The sequence below is a fragment of the Thamnophis elegans genome, chromosome 3 (genome assembly GCF_009769535.1).
Source record: "Thamnophis elegans isolate rThaEle1 chromosome 3, rThaEle1.pri, whole genome shotgun sequence".
Lineage (NCBI taxonomy): Eukaryota > Metazoa > Chordata > Lepidosauria > Squamata > Colubridae > Thamnophis > Thamnophis elegans.
This window is the reverse complement of record NC_045543.1, coordinates 32,560,532-32,579,054: the sequence shown is the minus strand read 5'-3', so window position 1 is coordinate 32,579,054 and position 18,523 is coordinate 32,560,532. Positions and strand designations below refer to the sequence as shown.

Genomic DNA, 18,523 nt, shown 5'->3' with positions numbered 1-18,523 from the left:
TCTCTAAACTAACTAAACCCAAATCCTGCAACCATTCTTCACATGTTTTAGTCTCCAGGCCTTTAATCATCTTAGTTATTTTTAATGCAATATGTTTTTAATATGGGTTTTATTTGTGTTCCAGTGGATACTTTTGAGACTTTTTTGCTCTATATTGACTCACAAATTTCAAAATATGAAAACTCTCCATATTATTATGTCTCACATTTCTGTGGTTAGTATTTAAGACTTCTTCATTTAGAATCTGGATAATTAATATTGCCATATTTAGAAAAGTATTATGCTGAATATAGAAATTTCCATTTTTTTTCCACAACAGGTCCAGATGGGTATGGCTTATCAGGTTTTCCAGGTGTTTTGGGTGAGAAGGGTACAGCAGGAGACCCAAGCCCCATTGAAGGCAGCAGAGGACCTCCTGGTCAGAAGGGGCAAAGAGGGGATCCAGGTTAGTTTATTAGCCTCACAATTAATAAAATACTTTTGTTTTTTAAAGAAACAAAACATTTATCCTAAATTTCATGTCATAAAGTACAGTTGTACTAACATGGAAATCTGAACTTTTTTAATGAATATATTGCAAGTTTTACAGCTGCAAGAATCGTTTAGCTCATATTATATCCAGTTGTGCTCATATAAAGACTGCCCAGTTTATTTTTCTTTTCTTTTCTAAAACATCTGTGCATCTCACACAAGATTGAAATGGTTTGATTTTAATGACTCAAATTTGTATTTTCTAGAATTGAATATTGTACTTGCTCTTACTTCCCAGCAAACCTCATCTCACCTAAGAGTGTCAGACTGTATTCTTAAAGGCTTTTTGTTACAACATACAGCCATTTATTTTGGTATAGTAGGAAGGAATAATTCTTTTTTCACTTTATGCCTGACTGCTTGTCTTTCTGGCATAGCTGACTTTATCCATTTTCAGATGAAATATTTCAAAATGGCAAGGTTTTTTTCTTTAGTTATAATACATCTCCTAAACTTTTGACAATGTGTTTATTTTATTAACTAGTACAAGTAGTCCTCGCTTATAGCCATTTATTTAGGGATTATTTGAAGTTAATGACACCACTGAAAAAAAATGACTTCCTATTCCAGTTCTTGCACTTACATCTGTTGCAGCATCCCTGCAGTCACATTACAATTTGGGCCCTGGGCAAACAGCATGGATTTATGATGATTGCAACATCCTGGGATCACTTTCCTAAATAGCTTCCAGCAAGCAAACTCAATGGGGAAAGCTGGATTCACTTAACTGCATGTTTCACTTAACAGCTGTGGTGATTCGCTTAATCGTAGCAAAATCAGGTGCAACTCACTTAACAGCTGTCTTGCCTAGTAATGGAAATTCTAGTCTCAATTGTGCTTTTAAGTTGAGGATTACCGTGTTTTCCTGAAAATACGACCTGTCCTGAAACTAAAGCCTTGCCACATTTCGCGTGGGCAAAAATATAAGCGCACCCCCGAAAATAAACCCCCTGGACAACCCCCCCTCCGGCCAGGCAGAGCACCGCTCAGCGACATAGCAATATCCTGAAGATGCCAAGCCACAGGAGCTGGGGGGGAGAAAGGTGCTCACATTGCTTGCCGCCAGTGACGTGCGGTGAGGTTTATGGCTGGTGAGGCACTGACACAGTGGTGGGTTTCAAATTTTTTTAGACTTCTGGACTTCAACTCCCAGAATTCCACAGCCAGGCATGCTCAGTTCCGATTTAAAGAGACAACATTTGTTTTTCTCCTTTGCAAAAAAGTTTCCTTCATTATTTTTCTTCTCTCTCCCCCTCCTTCCTACCTCTCTCCCTCCCTCCCCCCTCTCTCAAATAGACACACGCACACAGAGAAGTTGGATTGGACTATCTCTCCTACCCCCTTCCCTCTCTCACTCACTCTCTCTCAAACAAACACAAACACAGAAGTTAGATTGAATATATTTTCCAATGGCTTGAAAGAAGCTCCTCTGCCATACCCCACCCCATTCCCCTGCTGCCTTCCCTGCTGTCTGGGTGGGAAATGCCTGAAATGCAATAAAGCCCACCCACCCACTCACCTCCTGCTTGCAGGCTGGGGTGAGAGAAGAGGCAGAGAAGCCGGATTGGAACTGATTCGAGCCTTTGATTGCAGGCGGAGCCACGTTGCCTTTTCAAACTTGTAATTAGTGAAGCTGGGCTTATATAGTTTTATCCAGGGGTGTGTCTGTGTGTGTATGTGTGTGTTTGAAAAGGCAACGTGGCTCTGCCTGCAATCAAACTACACTTGGGGAGGGATCTACACTTGAGGATGAAGTTTGAATTCCTCTCCCTCCCTCTGACCCACACGTACCTTTTCCAGCTGTTTCAGAGAGGATTTCAACTCTGCTCTTGCCTGCCATCATGAAAAGAAAAAAAAATGTAAAAGGAAAAAAGCAAGAGCTGAGGTCAGGCTGAGCTAGTTGCTGCCAGAGTCACCCTGGATGACTCTGCTTAACTGTTTAAAAAAGCCTCTAAAAATGTGTCCTCTACAGTAGGAGGCAGGAGAATGACATGGAGAGAGAGGAATTTTTCAGCTTTTAACCCTTGCTTAACTCTGCTTGAGTGATCATAAAACGCCTAAAGTCAGACTAGATGAGGCACATCGTTCTGCCTCCTCCTATAGAGGGCACTTTTTAGAGGCTTTTTTAAACAGTTAAGCAGAGTCATCCATGGTAACTCTGGCAGCAACTAGCTCAGCCTGACCTTAGCTCTTGCCTTTTTCCTTTTACATTTTCTTTTCTTTTCATGATGACAGTGGTGAGGCTCTGCCTCCCTTGCCTCCCCTGACTGCACGTCCCTGCTTGCCGCCTTCGGGATACTGCAAGTTGGGGAGTAGCGTTCTGCCTGGCCAGAGGGGGGAGCGTGGCAGCAGCAGCGGCTGTTGCAGGGAGAGCTGGGCCCGGATATGTTGAGGCTAGGAGGCATGCCTGCTGGGGGCAGAACAGGCGCTCGCGCAACCACCTTCTCCAGCTGGGCAGAGCTCCATGCACTGACCTAGCAGGTATCCCTAATGTGCCAAGCCATGGGAGCTGGGGAGCTGGCAGAGCGCCACATGGCTTGGCGCCTTAGGTCAGTGAATGGCGCTCCGCCCGGCTGGAGAGGGGGTTTGCCGGGTGGTTGCTTGTGAGCTTGGTCACCTCATGGCTGCTTCACCCCTGAGGTTGTGCCCGGCTCTTCGGGAGCCAGTTCACAAGGGAGCAGCTGCCCGGCAACCCCAAAACAATAAGTTCTCCCCTATAATAAGCCCAAGGCCATATTTTGTAAGTAAAATTATTCCTGGTGTATTTAAAGCTACCATTTTTTAAAAAAATATTGCTTTGTTTGACTGTTAACCATTAGAAATCTAATAATATTTCTTGTCTCTTCATGATCTATTCTCAAAATTCAGAAACTAAAAAAAAAATTTACAAGAGAAAATTCCCATCTGAAGTGCTACTTGGATGGGAAGGCACCTTCTGCCACTCTGAAGGCAGACTAAACAACCACCATGCCATTCCTGCCCTTCAGTCTCAACTTGCTGTAACAAAGACTAGTCTGGTAGAAGAGGGAATAATTCTCTTTGTATCATAAACCAGGTCTCCATGATAATATGCCAGGTTAGTTCTTCCATCCAGGAAAAAAAATGGATAAGTTCAGGTTGGGGATTTGCCTGCAATAAAGATTCTAATCTGGCCTATCTTGCTAATTCATTTACTGGTGTCTTCTGAAAATGAAAGCTGAACAAAAGTTTAAGGATGGTTTTTTCTCTGGCTTTGGTGTGAAGTATGATAGCAAGGAAAAGCGGCTGGAAATGGCCCTTCCCTCTTTCCCGTACAATAGCCAGATTGCAGCCTCCTTGAGATCTTGGGATAGGAAGAACTACTTGCCCTTCCTACTGTATTTACTAATCATTCTCCCAAATCTATCCTCAGAATGAATTTCCATTTCAGTTTAGATATCCAGTTCTTCTACCTTCTCTCTGGCATCATCCAGCTGTCTTTCAGTCCTTTATCCTCCCCCTTTTTTCAAAGCCTGCATCTACATTGTATCCAGGGGTTGGTTGCTGCCAGCTTTACTACTGGTTTGCAACTCGTGCATGTGCTGTTCAATGTAAATTGTTCTTCACGCATGCACAGAACAATTTACAGTGAACTGCAGACGTGCAGTCACTAAAAAGGGAACCAGTTTGGGGGCGTAGCAGGCCTTGGTTGCTGCCGGTTCTGCGATCCAGGCCTGAATTCCTCTACCGGTTTGGCCGAACTGATTGTATCTGATATTTGTTCCTTCATTTCTGACTGGCAGGATGGCGAGGTTCACCTGGTGCTCCTGGACCAGATGGAAGACCAGGATTTCCTGGAGTCTCCAATATAACTGGTATACCTGGCGATATGGGTTCACCTGGTTTTGATGGAGTACCAGGTAATGCAACACTACCATATATACAGTGGTGATGTATGAACTACAGTCCTATTCAAACACAACATGAAAATAGTTACAAAGTTCAGAAGATGAGATCATCCATTTTAAAAATTACTGGATATTACTTTGAGTCATTGTAACTATTTGGATTTGTTGCAAGTTTATTTAGCCTTTCTTCATCACAAAAACTAAATAGGCAAAATGGTAATCAATAATAATTAAATATAAATTCTGTAACTAAGGTTTAATCTATAAGTCATGGCAGGCCCTCTTTTCAGGTTAATTCACATAGGATTAGCAGTGTAATTATAGTTATAATCTATAGCTGATAAACTAGTATACTATCAATTAAAAAGCCTGATTAAAAAAACTTCTTAGAAAATGTTTTGTAGAGTGAGAAAATGTGGGAAGGTTACTTTAATAACATTCCAGGATTGAGGCAAGGCAACTGAACTCCAAAATGCATGCAAAATAGCAATTCAGAATTATGGCATGTAATTACAAAATTAATTAGAGACACTCAAATAGAACTTATTATACTAAGCCAAAAGTTTGGGTTTGGTTAGCAAGTTCAGTGAATGTAGCCTTCATAAACTATAAACTATGGTTTATGTTTTAGTATTATTTGTTAACCAGGCTGTTAGGGTTAGGGTCATCCAGTCATAATTTTTAAAATGTCTAATGAAATGATAAAAAGTAAACAAAATGACCTAGGAAATTAGTTAATCCGAGCTGTAGGGAAGGTAATTAATCTGAAGTGTTTCTTTCTGACCACTACCATAGTTACTTTTCCATACATACATAGGTTATGTTTAAATGATGCAATTGAAGCAGACCCCCATTAACCCATTACAGTAACTTAGCTTGGGTTACTGTGAGTGGGATATGATCAGGGCTGCTCCAAACAAGCAGCCCTCTTTGTCTGAATGCAAACTACTGGAAAGGTGGTTAGGAAGTTGTGGAAATAGTATAACCACCACCACCCCACCACCACCCTCCCCGCAACCCAATAGCTCATTATCATTGGGTATGAAATTAGAAACATTTTAACCATCCCTGTCCACCAATATAAAACAGTCAAGGGTAGTCAGGTTTGGTGTCACAAACTTTGCCCTTCAATGACCATTCTGAATTCTACTTAAATTTTGAAGGTTACCCTGGGCCTCCAGGGACTCCAGGCACAGCTGGCTCATCTGCCTTCAAAGGAGAACAGGGGCCAACAGGTGTGGCTGGAGAAGATGGTCTAAAAGGAATAAAAGGAGACCAGGGCCCAGATGGAAGACCTGGAATATCAGGCTTGCCTGGAGCAAAAGGTATGTGTCAGCATTCCAATTATCATGCAGAATTAAATCAGAGCTCAAGACATAACTTTCATCAAAGTTCCAATTTAATAAGACAGACACTTTGGCACATCTGTGGAATCCCAAATCTAAAAGCTTCCTGGAATTCCACCCAGTTGAAAGTTCATGTTCTTATCCCCACACCCATAAATCCATCACATGGTCCAATCTTCTTCGCCCATGCTGGTATTCCCACCCATCTAGTTCCGGTCAGATGCAGAGATGCAGAGACAAAAGATGACCTTGGGCTTCTAGAAAGGAATGACAACAACACATTCCACAATTCTACTCCTTTCTATTCCCCCTCCCAATTACTACACTAATGAAACAGCATAATGAAATAAAAGAGAGTGTGGCAGGCTAAAAAGGAATATAACTGCCGGCCTGACAGTATGATGGAGAAACTCATTGTGGAGACTATAAATTAGGTTATTTAGTCAGATGTTTAATAACCTATGCCTACAATTGTTTTGCCTTGAAGGATATAAAGGTGAACAAGGAGTCATGGGCTTCATTGGCCAAACAGGAATTTCTGGTGACTTTGGTCCCATAGGACCTAAAGGAGATAGAGGCCCCCCTGGTAAGTAGATTGATTCAGTATTCTAACTTCCACAAGAGCCGAGATGGCGCAGTAGTTAATTGCAGCACTGCAGGCTACTTCAGCTGACTGCAGTTCTGCAGTTCGGCTGTTCAAATCTCACCGGCTCAGGGTTGACTCAGCCTTCCATCCTTCCGAGGTGGGTAAAATGAGGACCCGGATTGTTGTTGGGGGCAATATGCTGACTCTGTAAACCGCTTAGAGAGGGCTGAAAGCCCTATGAAGTGGTATATAAGTCTAACTGCTATTGCTATTGCTATTGCTACATTTAAACTGACATTGATTCCACAGAGTTTTATCACAGCTTAATCCTTAATGTTTACAGTTTTAACAGCATTTTCAGTAATAATTTACATACCGTATATACTCGAGTATAAGCCGAGTTTTTCAGCCCACTTTTTGGGCTGAAAAAAGCCGCCTCGGCTTATACTCGAGTCTACAACTGGATCCGGCAGTGCTGTTGCCTGTTGGAGGAGGAGGAGGCGAACCAGCCTGCCATCGCCGGCCACCGCTAGCCCCGCCGCTCTTCCCGACCCCTTCCAAGCCCCACAGTCCAGCGGACGGAGCAGAAGCAGCCCCGGGGCTTCGCTGCCGCTCCCCGCATTTTCTGCACGGGGATCCCTTGGAGAGGGGATTCCAGCCTGCCATCGCCGGCCACTGCCAGCCCCGCCGCTCTTCCCACCCCCTTCCAAGCCCCACAGTCCAGCGGATGGAGCAGAAGCAGCCCCGGGGCTTCGCTGCTGCTCCCCGCATTTTCTGCACGGGGATCCCTTGGAGAGGGGATTCCAGCCTGCCATCGCCGGCCACTGCCAGCCCCGCTGCTCTTCCCACCCCCTTCCAAGCCCCACAGTCCAGCGGACGGAGCAGAAGCAGCCCCGGGGCTTCGCTGCCGCTCCCCGCATTTTCTGCACGGGGATCCCTTGGAGAGGGGATTCCAGCCTGCCATCGCCAGCCACCGCTAGCCCTGCCGCTCTTCCCACCCCCTTCCAAGCCCCACAGTCCAGCGGATGGAGCAGAAGCAGCCCCGGGGCTTCGCTGCCGCTCCCTGCATTTTCTGGACGGAATAAAATGAGGTGAAAAGAACCAAAAATGTGCCGTTTTCTCCCAAGGAATCCCTGTAACTCTGCTTCTCAGCCACCATTCCTTCCAGTTGGCAAAGGCATTCAGGATTTGGGGATGGAGGGGGGAGTGTCTTCCCATTCATTGGGGGGGAGTTGAAGACCACTGAACCAGATTAGGGAGTGTGCTAAAACAGGAGCCAGGGAACCTGAGAAAGGATCCGAAGTGGCATCTGTGAATAGGCCCAGGTGGGAAAAAGGTGCCCAGAACATCCAAGGAGTTTGGATTATTCTTTATACTATTGATGTTGTTTGTATATTTTTCTCATGGATTGCATCAGTGAGGTTTCTTCTTGGCGGGGCTGGTGGTGGCCGGCGATGGCAGGCTGGAATCCCCTCTCCAAGGGATCCCCGTGCAGAAAATGCGGGGAGCAGCAGCGAAGCCCCGGAGCTGCTTCTGCTCCATCCGCTGGACTGTGGGGCTTGGAAGGGGGTGGGAAGAGCGGCGGGGCTGGCAGTGGCCGGCGATGGCAGGCTGGAATCCCCTCTCCAAGGGATCCCCGTGCAGAAAATGCGGGGAGCAGCAGCGAAGCCCCGGAGCTGCTTCTGCTCCGTCCGCTGGACTGTGGGGCTTGGAAGGGGGTGGGAAGAGCGGCGGGGCTGGCGGTGGCCGGCGATGGCAGGCTGGTTCGCCTCCTCCTCCTCCAACAGCACTGCCGGATATCCGCCCAACGCTGCGGGGGCGCCAGCGGGAGCTTTGGCGGCTTCACCTCAGCCGCAGCGCTGGGCAGCAAATGTGCTGGTGCTGTTGGAGGAGGAGGAGGCGGCGGCAGCAATAGCACCTGAGGACAGGACAAGAAGCAATGGAAACTTGTCAGAAGGAGACTCAAGCTGGAAATAACAAGAAATCTGACAGTAAGAACAATTAAAATCCTAGGAAAATGTCCTTTCATGAAAAATTACTTTTTCAGTTAACTCTGCCTGACATTAGTTGGGCGAACAGAAATATTAGTTGGCCAATTCTAAAAGGGAGCACCAGAAAGAACTTAAAATATTTTTTAAGAGAGCTGGGTTTTTCATTTATATTATATGTATGAACAGAATTAACACAAATTGCAGATACCAATCAAACATAAAGAAAAAAAGGATGAAATAATGCTCATTTTTAAAAACTCAGTGAAAATAAAAACAATATACCAAGAAGGTGGCATACTGGTTGTGATTTGATCTCTTCGGGGGATCCCGGGGATCCCCTATACAAGTATTTTAATATTGCAGACTTGCAGTATTATAAGTCATACTGATATTATAGAACACTTTAATTAAGCGGGTCCCTTGAATAAACGTAACTTTGAGTTTCAAATAACACTGATTTTTTATTTTTGAAATTTACCGTAGCTGCTGCATTTCCCACCCTAGGCTTATACTCGAGTCAATAACTTTTCCAGCTTTTTGGGGTAAAATTGGGTGCCTCGGCTTATATTCGGGTCGGCTTATACTCGAGTATATACGGTACTCCTAAAATTGCACTGATCTGATGCCTCCTTCTCTTTGTTATAAGAGAGCACCTATTAGTAATATTTATAGTTGTAAGATATATAGAACATATTGGATCCTCTGTAGCTCATCAGACCTATTTATAGGACTGGCTTCCCATGAGTCAAGAGGCATTCTTTTCTCTCAGGCGATAGATTCATTAGAGTAGATGGGTGGTAAAACAAGGTAATTTGAATAAAAATGGAGCAGTTTGTGTATATAAACAACTGCTAACAACATAGGATGAATATTTAGTATCATTTGAGTTGGGCAGCTGTACGAATTTCTTAAATTGATTCATGTATTTATTTTAAAAATTACATGGGTGTTCAACTGGTGCAAGTAAAAAGATCTATCTGCAAAATCAATGATTTGTTTGGATTGTTAACTTCTAGGTTTTCAGGGGCCTCCAGGTTCCCCCGGATTGCCACCTTTACTTCCTAAACTGGTTGCTGAGCAAGGGACACCAGGCGCCCATGGAAAAATAGGCCCCCTGGGCACTGCAGGTGAAATGGGTCCTCATGGTCCCCCAGGAGATCCAGGTAGGAGGTTACTACCAAAAATAATGGTGTTTGTGGGTTATTTATTTCTGAAATAAAGACCGAATAATACTTATTTCAAAGCGATATTTGAGGCACCTGAAAATATTGAGGCTGATTAAATTGTTTTTTTTTATTTAAAAATTTTATTTTTGAATAAACACAGACAAAACACAGAAAGAAAACCCACAAAACCATCTTCCATTACAAATTGCAGAAAGTGTGTCGATTGGTTACAAAAGCTTCCGTACATCCCTTCCACAGTTGTCATCTACAATTCATGTCAAATCATATATTTTACATCAAATATATTTATATATATTACTGTGATCATACTTCAACCTTCATTTGACTGTAATCGTTTTTACGTCCTTTTATCTAAAATATTCCATTTAAAGCAAAACCACATAATGGCATTCCATTAGCTCTTCCCAATATCATCCAGTAACATTACATCTTTATAACATGTTCTAAATAAAAATTGGTTATATTTAATAACAGAGTTTCTAAACCTCCTTTCGTAGTTACCATTTGCAATTTATATCAAATTTCCTCTTATCAAACCAATGCATATATATACATTATTATCATTATCAATCATTTATTTAACTATATCCATTATCACTTCATTTTTTTTATCTAATGTTCTAAATTTATCTAAATTTGACTTAATTTTTTATTATAAGCTTTTATACATAACAGAGTTTCTAAACCTCCTTTCATAGTCACCATTTGCAATTTATATCAAATTTCCTTTTATCAAACCAATACATATGTATACATTATTATCATTATCAATCATTTATTTAACTATATCCATTCTCACTTCATTTTTTACATAATGCTCTAAATTTAACTAAGTTTAGCTTAATTTTTATAATAAGCTTTCATATATCAACCTGTGTCTTTCCAGTAATAGTGCAATCTTATGTCTCTTGACATTTGTGGCATTAGTATTCTGGTTAATTCCTTAGTAAATTTTGTATAGACTTCTCACGATTTATTGCTTGTTGCATATCTTGTATAAACTCGAAACCCTCCATCTGCTTCTTCAATCACCTTATCTTTGGTTATCACTAGTGCTTCTACCAAGATTTTCTCGTTCCATAAATTCTTCTCTCCTCTCTTCTTCTATGCCTTGAAATCTGGGGTAAAGCTCCAGTCCATCTTTCTCCCCTTTCCCTATTCCACTCTTTCCATTTCCAACTACGCTCAGTTCACTGTCGTTATCAACAATTTTTTATCTCTTTGTTTATTTTTTCCTTCAGTTTTTAGAGCTCTGACCTCCACTTTCTTCATTTGATGAACATCCTAAATTTTTCCATAATATTTTACTGTTCCATAATCTATGATCTCCAAACTCCTCTCAATTTTCTCTGTTACTTCTAATAATTTTTGAATTTCAAACATAATCTTTTGCAATGTTAAGGTTTCTTTTTCATGTTGCGCCATTCTTCCAACTTGTAAACACTGCCTCTCTGGCATTCAAAACTTTTTATTATGTTTAAAGCAAGTTCATTTATAATATTTCAAGACAAGGCTTTGTTTTCATTCCACTCCAGCTGCCAATGATGTTCCCGAAGAGCACCTGTATAAACAACCCATGCTCTTCTCACTATCACTCTCTGTAAACAAGCTGAAGAACCTTGAAATACAAAGTCAAATGATCAAAAAGACAAAAAAGGACAATATTTCCAAGATGCAAGCCTCCAGCCTCCAAGTGGTAGTGTTACTTCCTTTCCCTCTGTTCTTACAACCCTCTTTGTATTCCTTTTATATCTTCTTTATATTCCGGGCTTAAAGAAAACAAAAATTCTAAGTGGAGCAAAAAAAGAAAGAAAAAAGACCATGCAATCCAGCATTATAAAAATAAAGAAAAAGATTTTAATCCATAGGTAAAAGAAAGAATATAAAAAGTAGAAGAAGAAAAACTAATCCATTCAATTTAAGGAATAGGAAAGATTTGCGGAAGTTCCATCCATAAAGGAGAAAAAAAAGGATAACAAACTGTCTAAAGCGGCTTAATTTCACCGCTTATTCTCTTCTGTTTTCAAATTTAATTTAGCTTTCATTTTTTTTGAGTAGACTCTTTTATAACAAAAGGATTTCTTCACCACATGGACACACTTTCTCTTTCCGTTTTCCTCCCATTCCGGAGCTATCCCAACTTCAGGAGCTTCAATGGCTGCGCTTCTGTTGCTGGCAAACAGATATTCTCCTGGATCAATCAGGGACTTTCCGGTGTCCCTGAGATCAGTAGGACGTACTCTTCCCTATCACCATCTCTCCGGGACAGTTTAGGTCCAAAAGGACCGTCCAGCAGCAAAAGTATCGACTGCGATCTTGGAGCTCCAAGATCGCACATCGTGTCGTCGCGACGTCAGCATCCCCTCCAAGGCTGATTAAATTGTTATGTATCAGTTTGTCAGCACACAAACAAACATTGGTACTTTCTTGGTCAGTGGCTTTGGCAGATTTATCTGAAAATGCTACAGGGATTTAATGCTTTACTAGTACATTTCATATCTATCCCTGCTGCACTGACTTTACAAGCACATCTTATAGAGTAAACAAAAAAGACATTTTTGTTTAAGGCAATATGGGCTCTCACTGTGTTTTCCTTCAGAAAAGGTCCAGTTCTTTTGGTGCAGAAATTTAATGTTATTTGGTAGAAAAATATAAAGCTTCGGCAACACAGCTCCTGTTCTGTCGCAGCCCTCCTGCCCTTCCCTGCTCCTGCCCTATAAATTGTCCTGCTTTAGATGAAATCTCCAGATAATTCTGTTCTCATTCAGAAATGATCATCCACAGTATGCTGGTCATGAAATGTCTCATATATTTAATTTTACTGCTGAGGGACTGCTTTAGTTTTCCCTCATAGGATCTTATTTATTTTTTTAAACAATTTTTATTTGTTTTTAAACAAAGACAAACAAACATAAAAAACCCATCTTCCATTACAAATTGTAGAAAGTGTGTCGGTTACAGTATTTCCATGCATCTCTTCCATAGTCACCATCTGCTTTTCATATCAAATTGCATATTTTAAATTCACCTATATTCATGTATATCACAATTATTATATCTCAACCTTAATTTGACTATAATTGTTTTTACATCCTTTTATATATAATATTCAAAATCTAGACTAGGATTATATAATAACATTCCATTAGATCATCCTAAAATCATCCAATCACAATACATCTTTATAACACATTCTAGATAAAGCTTTTAAACCTCCTTTCATAATCTCCATATATTGTTTATATAAAATTTCATATTAGCAAACTGATATATATATATGTATTGTTATCATTATTAATCATTATTTACCTATAGCTATTGTCACTTCATTTTATACATACTACTAGTAAACTAAATTTAGCTTAATTTTTATTATACATTTTCATTGCATCAACCTGTATCTCTCCAGCAATAGTACGGTCTTATATCTCTTGCCATTTGCAGCATTAATCTTCTAGTTACTTTCTTAATAAATCTTATATAAACCTCCCTTGGCAACATGCTGTTCCTTTCGTATCTCACAAAAGCTTGAAACCCAATATCTGCTCTTTCCATCAGCTTATCTTTGGTTATCACTAGTGCTTCTATCAAGATTTCTCTCCTTATCTCCGTCAATTTTTCTCTCTTTTCTTCTTCTGTGCTTTGAAGTCTGGGGTAGAGTTCCAATCCATCCATCTCCCCTTTCCATATTCCGCTCTTGCCATTACCAACCACGCTCACTTTGTTGTCAGTATCCACAGTTTTCTTATCTCTTTGCTCATTTTTTCCTTCCATCTTTTGAACTGTCCTCTGCTTTCTTCATCTGGTAAACATCCTCAGTTTCTCCATCTGATTTTTCTGTTTTGTATTCCATATTCTCCAAACTCTTTTCAATTCTCTCTGTCACAACTAATAGATTTTGAATTTCAAACATAATCATTTTCAATGTTACAGTTTCTTTTTCCTGCTGAGCCATTCTTTCAATTTTGCAGATACTGACACTATAGAGTTCAAGGTATTTTAATAAACTCCAAACAGGTTCATTTATTATCTTTCAAGTCAAAAAGTTGTCCTCTCTCCAAAAGCTAGTGATAGAACTTCCAAAAGGCACCTGTATAAACAACTTGTGCACTTCCTACTATCACTGTCAGTAAATGAGCTGAAAGAACCTTGAATCTCAAATGATCAAAGAGAAAGAAGAAAAAACAATGCATCCAGCCTCCAGCCTCTAAGTGGCAGCGTAACTGCTTTTCCTCCTGTTGTTACAACCCTCTTTAATCCTTCTTATTTTCTTCTTTATATTCCAAGCTTAAGAAAGAAAAAATCCTCAAATGGAGATCAAAAACAATTGAATCAATCAAATCAAGCATTATATTTTAAAAAGGAGAATTTTAATCCATAGGTACAAGCAAAAGAGAAAAAAGAAGAAGAAAAAATTAATCCATTCAGTTTAAAAAATAGGGAGCCCCTGCAAAAGTTCCATCCATGAAAAAAAAAGAAATTAGAAACTGGATAACACACTAAGTTCAATGCAGATCAATCTTGCCGCCTAAAGTCTTTTGTCTTCAATCTTAACTTAATTTTTTTTCTTGGGTAGTCTCTTCCTCTAATAATAAAATTCAACACAATTTCTCTTTCCGCTTTCTTCCCGTTTCGGAGCTGTCCCAACTTCAGCAGCTTCATTAGCTGCATTTCTGTTGCCAGGAAAAAAAACTATTCCCTTCTCAATCACCATCTCTGCGGGATGGTTTAGGTCCGAATGGACCGTCCAGCAGCAGGAATTCAACTGTGATCTCAGAGCACCAAGATTGCACATTGTGCCGTCGCGACGTCAGCTCTATTCTCCCTCATAGGATCTTATTAATAGCTTTGCTATACAAAGCAGCATGATTTATCTGTGAGCAACATACATCTTCCATTATTTAAAGATCTTGAGTGGATTTAATAATTATTACCATAGCAACTATGTAATAAAATGTCATAGCCAATTATTCTGTTTTATAACCTTACTTTTAAGGTTTTAGAGGCCCCATAGGTAAACCAGGAGCACAAGGAGGAGGAGGTATACCTGCATCTCCAGGCTTCAGAGGTGATCAAGGAGGAGAAGGCCTGCACGGCCCAGCAGGCTTTGAAGGTAAATCCTAAAGTTCTTCTCTTTTTTTGTATCTTAGACAGTTCATCTAATTGAAGGTTTAATTCTGCATCCAATCTATTCATATATATTTTCCCCAGTTAAATAAATGAAGGATAGCAACTGCAGTAGGTCAGTTGAATGTGTGTACATGTAAATGTGAACCAAAATAATCTAAAGAAAAAAATATAGGGTTGTTTTTTTAAGATAAGGCACCTAAGCAGCCATTATTTGAAAGATGCATAAGAGGGCATAAATTTAGAATAGACATCCCATGCCTTTCTCACGCAAGAAGTAATTCAGATGGTGTTTACCTACTTTTTTTAATAATATGTTTATTAAAATTGATTTTTAAATAAATAGTTAAGTATTATTGGAAAAAAATGATATCATAGTCTGATATTTTGCTTCATGTGAGCTTATCAGTTTTTTAAATTACTATTATTAAAAGAGTGTTAAAATAAACCTTTCAGACGGAATAGTGAGCCTGGCAGATCCTACTGAAGTTACCTATAGAAGTTGCCTGCTTTTATATAACAACTTGGTATCTAACCGAACTTTTTGTTGGAATTTTTAACTTTTAAGCATGGTATGCAAATAATATCTAAGGGTTGCAGAAATGAAGAGGATGGTTCATCCCATAGTAGAGCTTCAGCTTTCCCAGATATTCAGGAGTATGTATTTATGAGTACTACTGCATGCCGAATGCTGTCAACCCCAAAGACTGCCTGCACACTATAGTCAGTGCAAAAGGAGCAATGTCAACCTGCAGTTCCTTCCAACAACCACATATTTTTCCCTCCACAGCATCTCTGCGTTTGCTATTATTTTAAGGACCTTCCTTTATCCTTTGGAGACTAGCATAGAGAGATGGATGTATAATGCCCATGGATATAACATGCTTCGGTCACCCTTCTTAGTGCTTAATAACACACCTGGCATGGTCTGATCATTTAAATGTATTATTTGAACAAAATACATGAAACAGATGTTGGAATGCTACAAAGCACATTGCACAATACGAGCCTTTTGGCATTTCTAGGAATGCCATAAAAGTCCCATTGGGTGGGAGGGATCTTCTAGGAAAAGGGCTAACTTCCTTGTACAAATGGGAGCTTTGTAACCTCATGCTCTGAGGACTCCAAATGGATTCGCAGCCAGAAAAAGAGACCTTGTTATTTTCAAATTGCAGAGTATCTTTTGGCATTGGAGAAGTACCTTTTGGTAACTGCTATACAATACCAGAATCAGCGCAAATAAATTCAGTTGAACAGCTCTAGATTCTTTTCTACTTATACTAGAGTTTTCAATAGTAAATAAAGTTGCCATGATTTTCTTAGACTGTGTGTGGCAATACCTTTAAAAGCAACATCCTGCCTTTATATTTATAGGTGCAGCAGGTGTTCCTGGTACTCCTGGACTGCAAGGTATGCCAGGCCGCAGTGTTAACATAGGTTATCTTCTTGTGAAGCACAGCCAATCTGCTGAAGAGCCAATGTGTCCAGAGGGCATGAACCAACTTTGGAGCGGCTACAGTTTATTGTACTTTGAAGGACAAGACAAAGCTCATAACCAGGATCTCGGTATGCATTTTAGCTGCTTAATAAATAATAAAATGTATTTTTTTTAAAAAAATAGCATTTCAATAAACAAACAAACAAACAGAATAGCTATTTATTGTCAGATAACATAATAGAAATGGTGTACCAGATTGGTACCAGGGTTTTACAATGACATAAACTCATTACAGATCATTTCAGCAGATGCATGGATTATTATCTTGAAAGAAGAGTATTTCTACCAGTATTGGCTGGGCCAATATTAAACATCTGACAGGCAAACAGAAAAAGAAAGAAATGTAAAATGCTCCAAAAGTGATAGTGTCCATTTATAACATAGTTCTTGAACATGAGGCAAAAACTCATGCAAGTAATTGAAGAAATCTACATGGGCTTGTTTCAGACTTGCAATCAGGTCTTCTGGAGGATACTGCTGACTGTCTCAAAATAATGTACCAGCAAAATCCATGCAAAGACTGACAACTATTATCAGTGCTATCACTATTATAGCATTACTGTCATCATACTACTTATTGTTACTGTACTTCAACATAGAACATAAAATCATAGGGCTGGAAGGGACGCTGGAGGTTTTGTAGTCCAACCCTTTAATCCCTGATCCTTCTTTTTGATAGGCTAGATATACCTAGCTCTCTCAACTGTTTATCATATGATTTAGCCTCCAGACCCTTTGTCATCTTTGTTGCTCTTCTCTCCACACTTTCTAAGGTCTCAGAATCTGTTATGCATCATGGTGACCAGAACTGCATGCCATAAGTGTAGCCCCACTAGTGCTGTATAAAGCGGCATTATTGCTACTGAGGATCTGGATACTATTCCTCTGTTCATGTAGCGCAGGACTGCATTGGCTTTTTCGGCAATTGCAGCACATTGCTGGCTCATACTTAAGTGGTGATTCACTAGAACTTTAGATCTTTTTCACTTGTTGAGCCAGGTACCATCTATTTTGTACTTATGTGTTTGGTTTTCCCTGCCTAAGTGTAGAACCTTACTGCAAATTAATACTAGAGAAATGAAAGGAAAATATCCTGGGGGTAAAAGCATTCTGGCACTTCACTAAGTTCTCAAATACATTAACATTTCCCCTTTCCAATCTTTCACAGGAAAGTTTCTGAAATATTTCAGAAGTACCTGCTAGTTTGGAAGAGCCTTTATTGTTTTAAACTTCCAGAGCAAACTATACTTGGAGACACATTGGTGATTATTCTCTGTGTTTATTCTTGTAGGCCTGGCTGGGTCATGTTTGGCTCGATTCAGCACTATGCCTTTCCTTTACTGCAATCCAGGGGATGTCTGCTACTATGCAAGTCGTAATGATAAATCCTACTGGCTCTCAACCACAGCCTCTCTTCCAATGATGCCTGTGGTAGAAGAAGAAATCAGACCTTATATCAGTCGCTGTTCTGTCTGTGAAGCTCCTGCTCTTGCCATTGCTATTCACAGTCAAGATATTACTATTCCTCACTGTCCTGAAGGATGGCGCAGTTTATGGATTGGGTATTCTTTCCTTATGGTATGTGCTTCTTTTGCTGATTGGGGTACAAATTCAGAATGCTTTTAAAATTATCTCCTGTTTTATGTAAGGTTATTCATTTATTTATGGTGGTTGCCCAACTCACAAAATTGCAAATCTGTCCGACTAACATGGGATTAAAAGTAAGAACAAAAAGAAACCAACAACAATAGAAACAACCCCCAAGAGGTGGATATTTATGGCTCTGATAAGCAGGCCTGTAGCCATTTGTCATGCCTAAAACCACTTGACGGTTCTTCCAAGCTGACTTTATTGTTTCACCCCTATAGATGAAATGTCACCAGACTGAGGACTCTACTGTCTGCAACTACAATATACTATTATATTAGGGAGAACCCATCTTCATTCCTCTTTCTTTCACATATAGCAGCATCTAAAAGGAGATGCCTCTTACTTCCTTGGAATACACTATCTAGGAGCTGGGAATCCACCTCCTCAGTACATTACATCAATTCATCCTCTTTCATATACAGAGGCTAGATTTACAGTTTTCTTTATCATGGTTTACAGATAGTCCTCAACTTACAACCACAATTGAACCCAAAATGTATGTTGCTAAGTGAGAAATTTGTTAAGTGAGTTTTGCCCCATTTTATAACTTTTCTTGCCACATTTGTTACGTGAATCAGTACAGTTCTTAAATTAGTAAGTTTTTAAGAGAATCTGGTTTCCCCATTGACTTTGTCAGAAGGTTGCAGGTGACCCTGGGACACGGCAACTGTTATAAACATGAGTCAGTTGTCAAGCATCCAAATGTAAACAACATGACCATGGGGATGCTGCAATGGTTGT

The 18,523-nt window shown here is 40.1% G+C and overlaps 1 protein-coding gene across 1 annotated transcript in view; it reads left to right on the top strand.

The window, feature by feature from the left end:
• The window catches only part of COL4A2 (collagen type IV alpha 2 chain), a 199,725-nt gene that overhangs the window by 176,621 nt on the left and 4,581 nt on the right, over positions 1-18,523 (top strand). Inside the window, exons 40-47 of the mRNA XM_032212654.1 lie at positions 320-445; positions 4,293-4,409; positions 5,561-5,722; positions 6,231-6,329; positions 9,337-9,483; positions 14,504-14,620; positions 16,009-16,200; positions 17,424-17,710. Coding sequence (XP_032068545.1) covers positions 320-445; positions 4,293-4,409; positions 5,561-5,722; positions 6,231-6,329; positions 9,337-9,483; positions 14,504-14,620; positions 16,009-16,200; positions 17,424-17,710 — 1,247 coding nt within the window. The remainder of the gene's footprint in view (positions 1-319; positions 446-4,292; positions 4,410-5,560; positions 5,723-6,230; positions 6,330-9,336; positions 9,484-14,503; positions 14,621-16,008; positions 16,201-17,423; positions 17,711-18,523) is intronic.